This window comes from Hippichthys cyanospilos, chromosome 11 (assembly GCF_059441005.1).
Source record: "Hippichthys cyanospilos isolate Australia breed blue-spotted pipefish chromosome 11, RoL_Hcya_1.0, whole genome shotgun sequence".
NCBI lineage: Eukaryota > Metazoa > Chordata > Actinopteri > Syngnathiformes > Syngnathidae > Hippichthys > Hippichthys cyanospilos.
In genome coordinates, this window is record NC_142379.1 from 13,421,382 (window position 1) to 13,437,023 (window position 15,642).

The window sequence follows — 15,642 nt, forward strand, 5'->3', positions numbered from 1 at the left end:
CCGTGACGGTGTCCAGGTTTATTAAACCATAAGATTTTTCTTTGTGCTGGGGCCTAGGTCCAGGTCAGAGCCGGCCTTTTTCACGGAACTGAGCTTCTATGCAAACCAGCTGTGAGCAGTGAGAGCAACGGCCGTTCAGAGCACACATGGAAAGACAGCGTATTAGAGTTTGATATCATGGTCTGTGACCTGCCGCGGATGACTCGCCTCTGCTTTGCCATCTATGCTGTCATGGATAAGGTCAAGAAGCAGAAGTCTACCAGAAACGCCCATCCAAACAAGTACCAGACCATTCGCAAAGCAGGGAAAGTGGTAAGAAGCCAGTAGGTTTACAGAGCTTCCCATGCTTACATTTACTGACACCCAAATTTCACAACTTCTGGTCTTTGTGTTGTAGCACTACCCCATAGCCTGGGTTAACACGATGGTGTTTGACTACAAAGGTCAGCTTAAGACAGGAGATATCATCCTTCACTGCTGGTCTTCATTTCCTGGTATTTCGCTGAACCATTTACGTGTTTGCTTTATATAGTCTATTGAAACAAGAAAGCCCGTTACTGTCACATGTTCTGTAATGAATATTGACGAGTGGGTTTTGTTGGCTTTTGTTTTGGACAGATGAACTTGAAGAGATGCTGAATCCCATAGGAACTATTCAGACCAATCCATTCACTGAAAATGCCACAGCTCTGCACATCAATTTCCTAGAATACTCTGCACACCCCATAATTTTCCCTCCATTTGACAAGGTCAGGCCAAAATTAAAAATTGTATTGCTGATCATTTGTAACTTGCAGCCCCTTAAAACAACCCTTTTACCCCAACACTTTGTAAGAGATGAGGAAGATTTTTTTTTTCCAATGTGTTGGTGACTTTCTCCATTCATACTTGTTTACAGATCCTGGAAAAAGCTGCAGAGATTGCCAGAGCGAGTGACTGTGCACCTATGGTGAGTTCATATAAAAGAGCATGTGCAATATGAAGACAAGACACACACACACAAACACATGTGCATGTGAGTGATTCACATTACAGTAGCAGTCTTAATTTGAGACTCTTTGTTTCCCTCTATCAATGTGTAACAGAAAAACAACTAAGCTCCACTCAAATGACCTGCTTCTTTTCCTCCCTTCCTTACCCCTCAACCTGAAACCCACCCCTGGGCGTTGACGGCACATTACATAATCCTGCATTCGGCATGCCCGAACGCAACTTAATGCGCAGCGTCCTCTGAAAGTAGGAATCTCATACCAAATGCAGCTGGGTGTTTCTTTTGCCGTGCTCAAACAGTGAGGCAGCATGATGATGTTGCAAATCTCTGCAAGTGTTGATTGCTCAAACAAATGTAAAATGTGAAATGCATGTTTGTTTTTAACATGGTAGTACAGTATATTTGATGATTAAATTTGTGTAGACTTGGAAGAAATATGGCTTGTTGGTACATGTCTGCCATCTAGTTGTCATTTTGAGAAACTACAATCACTTTTTAATCGAATTTCTTTTTACTATCTTCATCTCTCGGTTACTTTGCATTTTTGTTCTTCAGGGTCGTGGAGGTAAGAAGTTCCACATTGAGCTGAAGGAGATCATGGAGCGTGATCCTCTGTCTCAGCTGTGTGAGAATGAGAAGGATTTGATCTGGACACTACGCTATGACTGCCGAGAAAATTTCCCTCAGTCGCTGCCCAAACTGCTGCTCTCAGTGAAGTGGAGCAAACATGAGGACATGGCCCAGGTTTGCAAAACGTTTTAAAGAGCAGGAGTTTTGAACTGGCTTTCATCGGTATTCAATAAATGTACCATTATCAAAGCTAACATACAGCCTAGTTCATTAATAGAAGTGAGTTGAAGCTATTACAAAATAATCATTGTTTGCAGCCATTGTATAAATTACCTGTAACTGATTTTTTTGTCGCAGCCCGCTCCAAAGTAGAAGTAGCTCTGAGTATTAAAACTTTTGATGAAAAGATCACTGCTTCCTTGGAGATATTTCTCATTGAATTTCGTTATTAAACAATACCAAGTCATCAATGGAAAAAGCACTTAAACATATCCAATAATAATAGCACTAGAGTGCAAGAATGTATATGATAAACATTATTGATTACAGACTGAGAAGGAACATGGCAAATGCGTGTGTAAAATGTGAGTGAAATAAATATGGCACACAAAAAACACAAAGCACATTTTATATGTATTATTTAGTTTTATAGTTATCCACTCTTCTCAAATGAATTACATTATTTTATACAAAGTGTAGTCGTAGATAAATTGTATTTTGTTAAGACTAGATAAAGATAATTATTCATCGCAACATTGCATGCATATTCAGTCTGTAGGTAAGTGTTGAAAAAGTTCTATATAATTGAGACTTTTTTTGTCTTTCTTTGTGTGTTATCCGCAGCTGCAAGCGCTGCTTCAGATTTGGCCCAAATTGTGCCCAAGGGATGCACTGGAACTTTTGGATTTTAACTATCCAGATCAATATGTCAGAGAATACGCTGTACACTGCTTGTATGATATGAGGTAAGCATAAAAGCTGTCACAACCTGTTGAAATCTGTTTTATTTCAGTCTCCTCGTTTAACTTTGATCAATATTTGTAATGCCTTCCGCTATGTTTGTATGTGCTTTGTTGTTGGTTAGTCATCATCACAGTAAAAGTCGGACCTAACGTTGACTCTTCCTTCCCTCTTGTTTGTCTTAAGTAACGAAGAGCTATCACAGTACTTGCTACAGTTGGTGCAGGTGTTGCGCTATGAGCCCTATTATGACTGCGCCCTTACCCACTTCCTGCTGGAGCGAGCCCAAGGAAATCGCAAGATAGGGCACTTCCTCTTCTGGCACTTGAGGTATGTTTGTTTGTTTACATTACAAAGAATGTTGTTGTTGTTGACGTTTTATGTTACTTCTTACAAAATTACATTGAAAGTTGGATGACACTTTTTTCCAGTTGCTGATCGTACTTTGTCTCTTCCGCCACCTATAGGTCAGAAATCCACATGCCAGCTGTTTCAGTACAGTTTGCCCTCTTGCTCGAAGCCTATTGTAGAGGCAGTATCCCTCATATTGAGGTTCTAAAGAAACAGGTATTTTTTAACAATATAATCTTGATTAAAACGGGGCTATAATAATAACATGATCCTGTAGTCAGGACTGTGTACTAGAATCAAACTAATCTGTTTTCAACCGTCACATTCATTTTATGGTATTTATAGCCTGTCAGACTGACAATAGTATCACCCCCCTGCCCTTTAACCTTTGCCCTCTTTTACTGCTCTGACAGCAGGTCCCTTGGAAGTTCTCCTACTTCCTCTTCAACCCTGTCATGCATTAGCCACTTCCTGGATTTTTTGTTTTATTGCTGACGGTCTGTGTTTTCGGACAACATGCATGATGACATGCTTGACATGTTTTTTTTCGTTGCGATAAAATTAGACACAGCTGTGGAAATCGGCGATGTACTGTTTAAAATATGCTAATTGATGAAAATCGAATCTTAAGACAACAAAACCATGATTTACCCAAGTTTATTCTGAATATTTTTCAACTAGGTGGAAGCCCTGAGTAAGCTAAAGTCAGTGAATGAGCTAATAAAGCTTGGAACCATGAAGAATGCTCGGGGTAAGACAAAGGAGGCAATGTTGACCAAGGAGGCCATGATGACTTGCCTAAGGCAGAGTGGCTACTCAGAGACTCTGTCTGACCTGCACTCTCCTCTAAATCCCAACATCCTGCTGTCAGGCATGAAGTGAGATAACCGTCAAAAAATGAGAGGCATTGTGTCACACCTCTTTTTTTTTTTTTTTTTTTTTTTTTTTTTTTTTTTTTTTTTTTTTTTTTTTTACATGTTGAATCATTCTATTTTAGTGTGGAAAAGTGCCGCTACATGGACTCCAAGATGAAGCCGCTGTGGATTGTTTACAATAACAAGTTGATGGCAGGAGACACCTTGGGAATCATCTTCAAGAATGGGGATGGTAAGAAAAGTCATGGGGGGAGGCAGCACAAACTGTTTTTCATTCTCACTCATCTATTTTATTTCCCTCACACAGACCTAAGACAAGATATGTTGACACTTCAGATTTTGAGGTTAATGGATTTGTTATGGAAGGAGGCTAATCTGGATCTCAGGTGAGCTGTGTGATGTGTGGTAGGAACTGTAAGGAATGTGAGCTCTTGATAGTTGCCCGAAAGAGAGGCGCTTTGCTACCCCATGCTATTTGGACTTCATTTTTTCTTATATTAGATTTTTTTTGTTTTGCTCGTCACCTGCATGTACATTCAAAGACGCGCAAACACCGTCAATTCATCCAAACCAAATCCACAGTCTCACATGTTCTTTTATCACATTCCTCATAGACATACTTATTTTGGAAGTTACATCAGATTGTTGTTTCTACTTTTATATCAAGATAGTAGTGCAAATCACAAAAACACCTTACCAAGAAAGAAGCACGCAGGAAAAAAGGAGTAGGCAAGAAAATAAAAACATGCAAGAAAAGAGGAGAAGACTAACTATTTCCTGGTTGGGGGAGAAGGGTGTGGATTTACCGCTGATTGGACAACAGGGGTCAACTTGTACGTTCACAGTGTTCCCCTTTGAGGGGGATGTAAATTCTGTGATGAGTTTTTTCGCTTTTTTTTTTTTAAATGAGCACTACCAATGATTCAGTTGTTCAAAAAAATGTTCCAAGTTTAAAAAAAGGATTGGCATTTTTTAGGCACTTTGATATACTTTGTTATTATTTTCTGCTTCACACTAACCTGTATACACCCTGTAAAAAGCAAAGTTTACATTTTTTGAAAGGTGATATATATTGGTTTCATTTGTAAATGTCAAAAAGGACACATTTTTAGGATATTTTTGCAAGTTTTGGAGCTTTTTTCTTTTAGAAAATTTGGTCATTTGATGTTTGCTAGCTGAGCTGTGATTGGTTGTTACCTGAGTCCTGAGCAACTGTGATATCGTTTTCAGTCAAAATAGTTTTGTCCAAAAAACGTGTCATTAAATAAAAAAAATCATGTTGCACCTTCTTTGCCATCTTTCATCTACCTGCCTGCCCCTCTATCAAACAAACAATGGGCTAATGCTTGCTTTTTTTACGTGCGCAAACAAATGTACTTCATCCGTTAAAACCTTCTTTCTCCCCATATCATGCAGGGTCGTACCATATGGTTGCCTAGCGACAGGTGACCGGGCAGGGCTAATTGAGGTTGTGTCATCGGCTGACACAATTGCCAACATCCAGTTGACCAGCTCCAATGTAGCAGCGACTGCCGCATTCAACAAGGATGCTCTGCTCAATTGGCTCAAGGAGCGAAACTCTGGGTACGATCATGCGAGAGGAGGAGTTATTGATTATTATGGCCTGCGTGTTTTCTGAAAAGGACACATTTGTTGCATTTAAACAGTGACGCTCTCGATCGGGCCATTGAGGAGTTCACCCTATCATGTGCAGGCTACTGTGTAGCCACATACGTCCTCGGGATTGGGGACCGCCACAGTGACAACATCATGGTCCGCAGCACTGGACAGGTTAGAAAATATTTGGACTTAATGTGTCACAGTCCACTATATCGTATCATCAAACAGCAGCAAATAAATCTGTTTGAGGCAGATTGCAAAGGCTGGTCCTCACTGTATTTCTTTACGCCCTGTTAGCTCTTCCACATAGACTTTGGTCACATACTGGGTAACTTCAAGTCCAAGTTTGGCATAAAGAGAGAACGTGTGCCATTCATCCTCACGCACGACTTTATCCACGTCATCCAACAAGGCAAAACAGGTTACACGGAAAAATTTGGAAGGTCTGTTGCACTTTGTTTGCTTTTTCAAATCACATTTCAGTTTATAAACTGTTGAAAACCTAATCTAGCTACATATAATTCAAGTCGCCATATTGTAACAAGCTTGTGCGTGTGTATTTTTAAATATACCATTTTCAAAATGAGCTAAAGCTTCTACCTGCTGGATGGATCACTGATTTTTTATCACATTTCTTAAGCATTCTACCTAGATCATGTGATGTCAAACGTACTCGATGGCCAGATCCGTTGTGGAGCATTATGAAAAAGAAAAATAGAATCGAACTCATCAGTCCGCATAATCAAGACACAAAAATTCTTACTTTTGTTAGCAACTCCCAGATGAGTACAAACAACTTGAAAGCGGAAGTGAGTAGTTGCCGCGCTTTATGCAAAATAGCTTGCTAATACTACACTAGCATTCACATTAGTCTTATCATCTAGCTTTATCGTGCTACTGCGCTGGTAAAATCCTGCTCAAGTAAAATCCTTGATCGCCCTGCACTGATCCAGGTCCGTGTTGCATTACAAACAACCAGTCTTGTATTTCTTTCTAACTTTACAGTAGCTATTTACAGTGTAGCAATTAGCATACAATGCAATTTAAGGAAAAATGGTGTGTGGCCTGCGCGTGTGTGTAGATATGTTTTTTTGTTGTTGTTGTTGTTGTTTTTGACAACAATATCTTTACTGTATAGTTGACCGCCACTATTCACTGGGATTTGGGACCAGCCTGGGGCGCATAGCAAAATTATTCCTATAAGTGACACTAATTGTTTTAAGTTATATGCCATTGTTTTACCAGTTTGGCCCTATTTAAAAAATAATTTCCTCCATGTGGCCTCTCAGCTGAAATGACCATGACACCCCTCTTTATATTGTCACCGTTTATAACTGCAGTATGCGTAAAGACCAGTAGGTGGCAGAAGAGACTGTAGGGTTAACTTGTGGAACGATTATACAACACAACATCTAATCACAATTTAGTGCGTTGTTTTTTTCATTAATATATACTGTTATTGTAATCCGCATTTTATTTATCTCCGAATGTTCCAGGAATCAAGATGAACACTCATGACCTCAAACTGACAACCTTTAATCATCCAACATCAGCACTGTAATATCAAAGTAAATTGTGGTTGTGAATGACGTTCCAATGTGTGTGACTGTGCCGGCAGCTTCCGTCAAAACTGTGAACAGGCCTATCTCATCTTGAGGAAGAACGGGAACCTTTTTATCACACTGTTTGCCCTCATGCTTACCGCTGGCCTGCCTGAGCTCACTTCAGTCAAAGACATCCAGTACCTGAAGGTGATAAACACGCTTGCATGCATGTTTTCCAGCACTGTCCTCACTGACATGTTCAAACCACCTACTTTAAATGAATACATTTTCAAGTGGCAGTACAGTATTTAAAAAGCTAATCACTTTTATTCAAGAAATCACCTCAAAACAAAAGTTTAAGATATGGATTGGCGTGCACGTTCAGGCATGTGTTCACTCAAAATTCCCTTTTAGACAGTCTATCCAAGTAGAATTTTAGACACCCAGGTTGCCAACATATATTTACAACATATATTTGTCACCAGCTTTGTGTTCTTTTGGAATGTGTTGCTTTTTTGTCCATTTGTTCAGGGTTAGATTTGAGATGTCATAGGTCACTGTTGTTGGTCCTGGCTAACGATACCCGTTTTCATTCGCAATCAGCAGGAGACTTCATTAAATTATCATGAAACATAATTGCTAGTTGGTGACCTAGCGTGCGCTTGTCTCTTCATGTCTGTGTAGTTTTCTCTCCAGCTCAGGAAAAAACTCAGCCAAATCGGAAATTCATCTGACGAAAACCTATATTTTTTTCCTTGTTTTTAATTCTCACCTGATGCCTTCCTTTCACTTGTTGTAAATTGTTTTCCAAAAATGGGGAGGTGCTATATTCTTGCAGTACTATGACTTTAGTTTTATCTTGTAGGTTTTTCCCTTTCGGCGTTGCCTTAGTAATCATCTGGAAGTTGCTAATTATGGGAAATCAAGGTTTTGACCACATCTCTCTCTCTCTTTCCACGCTCTGCGCTCAACAGGATTCCTTGGCTCTGGGCAAAACCGACGAGGAGGCATTGAAACAGTTCCGTCAGAAATTTGACGAGGCGCTGAGGGAGAGCTGGACGACCAAAGTCAACTGGATGGCGCACAACGTTGCCAAAGACAACCGCTCCTAGAGTACCAGAGGTGCACCAGAGGCGCACCGGAGGCAAAGGTGCATCCACATCACAGGCTGTTCCATTGGAGCACATTGGCATTCATCGTGGTGGATTTGGCACATGTCGAACTGAATAGACACCTGGTCTAACCAGTCCCCTGTGCTCCTTCAAACTTTTCCTCAAAGGACCCTGACATAAATGGGCGTTTGAGCTTGACAGAGAGGGCTGTAAGTGTGGGCAGATTGTAATTTTATTTTATTTTATTTTTTTTAATTGAAGATGTCTTTATTCCTTCTGTATTCACTCCAGAATCATGAGAGTTTGAGGGAGGTGAGCCTTTTGTTCTTATTTTTTTGAACAGCTGACTTAATTCAATTGGACCTTGAAACACTGGAAACTTTTAGGAAAAAAAATGTGTGATGACACATTCAATTAATCCCAAAATAGCAGTTACTACAAACACAAACTGTTTTGTTAAAAATATCATAATAAACCACCACCCAATGTCAATTGGACTTGCTGTGATCTAGCAAAAAGCAAATGTTTGTCGCCGACTTTATTCATGAATGTGCAAGTCCCCCCCCCCATTTTTATCAGTTTTTATATACGCAATTATTTTGTTGACATATGGTGCACCCCCAAGGATCTGCCTCTGTATGTGTATTTTGTGCAATATCCATCAGCGAGTATACAAACCATATCAATATGTACAAAATCCTGAAGGCCTAAGCCGATGATAATGTTGTTTTTTTTTTGTTTTGTTTTTACTTTTTTTTTTTTTTTTGCGTAGCAACTGTTGCTTGCACCACTAGCCATCAACAGTCTTAGACACTGGAGCTTGTCAAATGTACAGACTCATATTGTTGTTTTCTTTTTTCATAGGAGTCCTAATAATAAGTTCTATTAATTAAAGGTTATTTTTTTCCCCCGGGCTGCATTTTCTCCTGTGGTCTTTTGGCATCTCAAAGCATGAACTGTTTTAATGTAGTTTAGCTACAGATCACAGCAAGAAGAAATAAAGATGCCTGTCTATTTAAAATAATACATATGTATGTCACAGTATTGTATACAGTATTGTATACACATTACACTCAGCAAAGTTTGATTTCCAAACCGATGTCATTTTACACTCTAAAAACAATGTATTTAAAAATTATCTGTCAAATAGGCTGATTTAAGATTTGAGCGCACATTATTTTCTCAGTGAAAGTCACCTGCTGGTATTGGTTGTGAACTTATATAAGATTAAGGTAAACCGGAAGACAAATGTATAATGTATTTTGTTTTGCTCTTTTTACATGTTGTCTTTAGACTATAAACAATTTATAAACTTAAGATGAAGTACCTACTAAAAATACGAGTAATACATCGGACTTTAGTGTGTTTGCCACCCAATATTAAAAAGAAGCTCATACAACTCGTGTAATGAAAACACACATTACCAAGAGGATTTATGGTTAGATAATCATACCAATCAGGTCTGCCTTTCAAAGCTCCGGAGCGGCCCACATGGTGACTCACTTGTTTAGAGAATTCCACCCACCTGTGACCTGGGACGTAGGCTCTCTGAGTCTAATGATGTGTTGATGCGATGATATTAAAAGACAGGATGATGGTGAATGTAGAGAACATTGAATAGAGCTCACTTCACGGGCTAATACGCGATTGACATACCTGACATGAACTGGAGGAAGCGCGGGTAGACTTCAAAAATAGATAATAGTTCCTCCTCTATAGGTTAATAAAGCAGACGGGTATAAGTGTCGAATCTTTATCTAGGTTAAGCAACTGGGAAGTTTGAATCGTGTGTCTATACTCTTGTGCCTACAAATTTTCTTCATACTCAAACTGTAGGTTTATATACAGAATTGACAATCGTATTCTATGTCGGATCATCTGGATTTTTTTGTGCTTTTATTCAGTGGGGTCTGCATAACGGATAAGTGGTTAGCACGTCTACCTCAGCGCTGAGGCTGCGGGTTCGATTCTGGCTACGGCCTACTTGTGTGGAGTTTGCATGCTCTCCCCCTGCCTACATGGGTTTTCTTTGGGTAATCCAATTTCCTCCCACATTCCCCATAAGATTCGTGGTGCGTACTTTATATCGGAGATTCCAAGTTGCCCTTAGAGGTGCTTGTGATTGTGAATGGTGGTTTGTGTCTGTGCGCCCTGTGATTGGCTGGCAACCAGTTTGGGGCATGTCCCGAACACTGTTGGGCTAGGCTTCGGCACACCCGCGACTCTCATGAGGATAAGCAGCTAAGAGGATGGATGGATGGATGGATGGATGGATGGATGGATGGATGGATCAATCATTTAGTGGGTAGATGAAGCCAGTTACTACAGTACTGTGCGTGGCCTTTAAAAAACATGAACCGGTGTCACTATGTTAGGGAAAACAAGGCTCATTTCGAAAGGTCACTGCTCTTCAACGGAGATTGAGCTGGTGTGTGAGTGTATAAATCAATAATTGTGTCCAGATCAATGTATAGCATGTGTGAGGATACTTTGGACACCAATTAGCCTTCGTCAGCCTGGAATTTGCACATGGGACAGATGCACTTAGACTTTCCAACATGACAATGATCGAAAACATAAGGCTGTCGGAGCTTTACTAGCAACTAGTGATGTAATCAAGACCACAACAACTGAGACAAAGACGTCATTGAGATGGAGACCAAACTCCTCACTTTATTCTGTTGCTAAGTATCCAAACGATGCATGTCGGGAGATACTAATATTGGTTCATTTTAGTTTATAAATGTATCATCAGGCTTCTCTCATCTTACTTTTGAGATGTGTGAGATCGTACTTTTTAATGTGAAAACCAACAGTTCTGTGGTTTTTGCGTTCGAAAAATCCTTCAAGACAGGTCTTAGAGTCAGGCCGGGGCTGGGTAAAACAGCGTTTAAATATTCTGCTCCCTTTTCGTGGAATGCCTTGTAAGACCATCTGAACTTGATCAAATCGGTCATGAACGACCGCAAAATGAAGGCTATTGGGCAATGACTGTTTTTAAACTTTGCATATTTGATGTTTTTAATTGTATTGCTAAAATGTTGATAATTTTGTATGGATTATATATTTCATATTATGTGTTTATGATGTGTGACTGTTCTGTTTCTAATTGGTGTAACTATTTACTGCCACTGTGGCCACGTCGCTCTCTGAAAAGAAAAAAAATAATCTCAATTTATTATTATACCTGGTTAAGAAAAGGGAATCAAATGACAAGACCAAAACTTTGGGGGATTGAGACGGAGACAATTGACAAATCGGGGATTTGTCATTTTTTTCCTTCGTTTTTCGAGTCAGTCACTCTGCATCTTTAGTACTTTACTCATTTCATTCCAGAAAAAAAGTCTATGGAATAGAATGAGTTAAAAAAAAAAATCAAAGGTACACCTTGAGACAAGACTGAGCAACATTGCCTTTGATTCCGAGACGAGACCCATAAAAGTGGTCTGGAGACCAAGAACAATCTTGATGGCTACAACACTTGTAGAAAGGGGGATGGTTCTTCTGGAGTGGCCATCACTGTTTCCTGACATCAAGACCTCAAACCTGCAGTTTGGGTTAAGTCACAGGACCTAGCTGTTTTTCCCCACCTGAGAAAATAAAGGTCCTCATTCACAACCATCTCAAAAGACTGCAAGATGACATTGATGCTAAAAGAAGCAAATGACAGAGTTAGGATTGCAAATAATCGACTGATGACCAGCCAATTGTGTACACCGCCTTAAGTAAGCTCCGGTAAGTTCCAGCTCACCTGTGACCCTACAAAGAAACGAGCGCTCTAGAAAATAGATGGTTGGCTTTGTCCTTTATCAGAGCCTCAACGTTGAGAATCATTTTGATTCCGGGTTCACCTGAAGTCTGGGGCGCATGTAAATCAGCAAGTTCTGAATTTCCTCTCTTCCCTGAAGCCAATTTTCCAAGTGTGATGATCAGCTTACATTGGTTGCTGATTTCTGACTCAATAGTAACAATACTGGAAGAGATAGACCCCCCTGCTGTGTGTAAGAGCCTTTTGTAACATAACCTGGAAATTTTTAGCATCTCAGCATGATGCCACTAAAAGTGGTGGGTGCACGCAAGCAGTGAAAGGAGGTGGATGTGAGAGAGTAGCGCTAAGTGGAGACCAGGCAGGCAGACAGCAGGGAGGATTGCTGACCAGACACTGGCACTTACTCAGCAAGCGTGAAGCTATATTGGTGCCATGTACTTTCTTGGCCTTCTTGGAGTGTAAAATATGGTGTTGTGGCTACCAAATCAGCATGTGAAAACAACACTCGAGCGTGTGCTCTCTCATGATTAACTCATTTCCCTGTGTTCCATCCGAGTAAACACAATATGGACTTCGGTATGCAACAGGCGTCAGAAAACAGCAACAGCTTTCAAAAGCCAAACGTGGGATATCTTGAGCTTTCTTCCGGCTATGTATTTCAGTGCTAAGGACAGGTTGAGGCTGAGGCTAAAAATAATGGCCTCCTGGACAGTGATACAGCAGATAGATTGTATTTTCTGATCAGCGCATAATGCCAGCGAGAATATTTCATTTCCATACTAAGTGAGGAGAAAGTAAGTACAATTGTGTTTATTTATTTGGTATTCATTAAAATAGCTACAACAAGTTTGGTAGGAGGTAACAAGGTGAGCATGGGCTAAAGATTCAGAAATGACTTGACACAGTGTATCAAAAATATTCTGAGTGTTTTATTTGAAATAGTTGAAACACAATCAAACAACGCCCTTTTCACACGTTCACTTTTCATGCTAGCGACTGGCTCAACAAAATATCCCTTTAGGGAGGGGGGATGGGCAACATCAATGGTGGACTAGAGATGGCCACAATTTTATTTTCAGTTTTAATTTTAAAATTTCAATCTTACATCAGCACCACATTTGACCACAAAAAGTTATGCATATGCAGGGATGTGCATAAGTGGTATGCAGGTACACATGAGCGACAGAAATCACTGATGTATAACATTGCGTGCTTCACTCCGCGCATTTGCGTACCCTACCTAACGTTTCACTCATGACAACAACCAAGCCAGAGCTGAAATTTTTTTCCCCGGAAAAGTGGCCCCACGATGTGCTGTGCCTTGACACACACTAAAATGTGGTGAAAGATTTACTGCTCATGTCCTTAGCTAGCAGATCAAGCAGGTACATTTGACACAGTGTCAAACATTTTCAGTCATCCTTTATTTGACAAGTATGAATAGAGCAGAATAATGCAACTTATTGCTAACAAACAAGCTACTCAAGAAGCAATAGCTAATCTCCCTCTTGCTAGGTGGCGAGATAAACTGCAGGAACAATGCAAGCTATAGGTAATAGTTTTTTTCCTTGCCTTTCACAAATCTATGTTGTTGTTTTTTTTTTGTTTTGTTTTTTTTTAACGAAACCAACGTAGATAGTCACATGTGATGTCATAGCATGTTTCTCAATGTTGTGACTTTGTGATTGTGAATAGTTGTTTGTCTCTGTGTGCCCTGTGATTGGCTGGCAACCAGCTCAGGGTGTACCCCATCCACTGGCCAAAGACAGCTGGGTTAGACTCCAGAACATCTATAACCCCCATGAGGATAAGCGACTAAGAAAATGGATGGATGTGGCTTTTTTTTTTTTTTTTAATATTATCCAATATATTTTTATCTCCTAATATAAAGGGCTCTTGTGGGAAAAAATGACCATTCAAAGGTGGCACAAAACTGGTGAAGAGTATATATGTACATGTGGATGGAAAGACAATCTTGATGCGGGTTTGTATGTTTCTGATAAGAACGAATCTCAAAAAAGATAGACAAGCAGGGTTCCAATCTATGCTTTCTTTTATTAGGATTTGTATGCAGTTTTGATTTTAACATTTGAAATTTCAAATGTTCGTTGTATCCTCATCAATTCACCTTTTTAACCAGAGATCTCATTACCAATGAATAACTGCCAAGTTGGCCGTCTGCTTTGACAGCAGCTTGAGATGCTGCCCTCATTTGATTGGTATTTTTTGCACATATGTACTGCACACAGTAAAGAATCTTCTCTGAGGTTTGCCCTGCTGCAAATTGTCATTCGAGGGTACTATGTGGTGCCCTGTGGGAAATCCAACAAAATAATATTTTAACCAGATGACTTTGCTAAGTTAACTTCTAACATATGTTTGATCTGTGTATTTTATTCATTGTTTCTTCCTGACCAAGAGAGTAGGGGACAATAAACTTACATGTCAAAAATATGAGTTGTCATTTGGTGTTCAACCATCCTGGATAGGCAGGTTGCCCATATTTCCCATCTCTTGGGCTCACGTGGGAATCCTAAGGAGCTTCACGCCTTTGCCGCTTCGCATGTGACACCCGACACCCGCGCATGTGACCATTTTTCACATTTATTTTTTCATCAAATGATGACAGACTCACAAAACAATTAATTTAGGCACCGGCGTCAGCTAGCGAAGGGCTGCCCGGTGGCTCAGTGAAAATCATGTGACTGCTTTCAGCCAATCAATGTCTATAGCGGCAAGAAGTGGTAAGATCTTAAGTTCGCCAGACTCTATTTATATAAGCAGCTGGTGTAACTATTAGCTATTTCTGTCATCTAGTGGTGAATGGGGATATTACAACTTAAAAATATACTGTAAAGTTTCTTCAGTATTTGCAGGACATTCCAGACCGTGCAAAAACGTCAACTGTGATATACTGACAGATTGAAATGTTTTATTTTGTTTTTTTGTAAACCAAATTAAGTCTTGTAGTCATGAGCTGCCAGTTGCCCATTGCTGCATTACCGCTACCAATTAATTGATCATAGATTGTGCACATCATCGGCATGTAACAGTTAGACTCAGTTTACACGGCCTGTTTGTTGATCAGCTCTGCCGTCATGACCACGGTCATTGTGTAATGAACCATTATCACTTGCTCTGTGGTGTAGCGTAAGTGATGCGTTGAGGAGCATCTCGGAAATGCATGTACTGACTTTTTTTCAAACGAATTGAATTGTTTTCATGGCTTTAAGATCGTGTTTGTGACATGTATGTCAGGTCATTTAGTTTAGGAGTGGTTTTGGGGTTGCAGCTGTCTGATTTGATATCCCTTCTATGACGCCACTGACCCGTTGCACAGCCCAGGCTCCCATTCCCTCTCTCATTTACACTTAAGTGAAATGCTTAAGACTTCAACTCCTAAATTAGTTTGATCTTTACACGTTTTCATGGTGAGTTACATAACATTTTAACTTGGAAAAGCCGCATACAATATAACGATTTCACCCACAAGCAGGTGAAAAAACTGACACAACCCACGCCCCCTTCACGCCTCTGTCAGCGAACGTGACAGTTTCCGTTATAAAACTTTATTTTTAGCCCCGAACGGCAGAATTGTTAAAAACGTTCCAAAAGGCAAGTAATGCGTCATAACACCTCACCCTACGCTAGCATTTTATGACGATGGTAACGCAAATGCATAGATGAATGAAGTTCTGGTTTGGAATGAAGACTTGGTTTTAACGATTGTTGCGGTCAATGATAAACACCAGATTGACGACACTTTGATCGCATCTGCCATCCATCCATTTAATTTAATTTAAGAAAATACAGTAACTGTAACACGTCATGATTTTAACAGAAGCGTGAT

At 40.0% G+C, this 15,642-nt stretch overlaps 1 protein-coding gene across 2 annotated transcripts in view; it reads left to right on the forward strand.

Moving 5' to 3' along the window:
- pik3cb (phosphatidylinositol-4,5-bisphosphate 3-kinase, catalytic subunit beta) overlaps positions 1 to 8,936 on the forward strand; it is a 39,928-nt gene extending 30,992 nt beyond the window's left edge. For both annotated transcript variants that reach the window (XM_088428076.1, XM_088428077.1), the window contains 16 exons: positions 58 to 312; positions 398 to 494; positions 619 to 749; positions 899 to 949; positions 1,547 to 1,735; positions 2,405 to 2,526; positions 2,708 to 2,851; positions 2,989 to 3,088; positions 3,554 to 3,750; positions 3,870 to 3,979; positions 4,055 to 4,133; positions 5,164 to 5,331; positions 5,415 to 5,538; positions 5,665 to 5,810; positions 6,986 to 7,118; positions 7,886 to 8,936. In XM_088428076.1, coding sequence (XP_088284202.1) covers positions 58 to 312; positions 398 to 494; positions 619 to 749; positions 899 to 949; positions 1,547 to 1,735; positions 2,405 to 2,526; positions 2,708 to 2,851; positions 2,989 to 3,088; positions 3,554 to 3,750; positions 3,870 to 3,979; positions 4,055 to 4,133; positions 5,164 to 5,331; positions 5,415 to 5,538; positions 5,665 to 5,810; positions 6,986 to 7,118; positions 7,886 to 8,023 — 2,184 coding nt within the window. In that variant the 3' untranslated portion in view covers positions 8,024 to 8,936. The remainder of the gene's footprint in view (positions 1 to 57; positions 313 to 397; positions 495 to 618; positions 750 to 898; positions 950 to 1,546; positions 1,736 to 2,404; positions 2,527 to 2,707; positions 2,852 to 2,988; positions 3,089 to 3,553; positions 3,751 to 3,869; positions 3,980 to 4,054; positions 4,134 to 5,163; positions 5,332 to 5,414; positions 5,539 to 5,664; positions 5,811 to 6,985; positions 7,119 to 7,885) is intronic.
- The last annotated feature ends 6,706 nt before the right edge of the window (positions 8,937 to 15,642 follow it).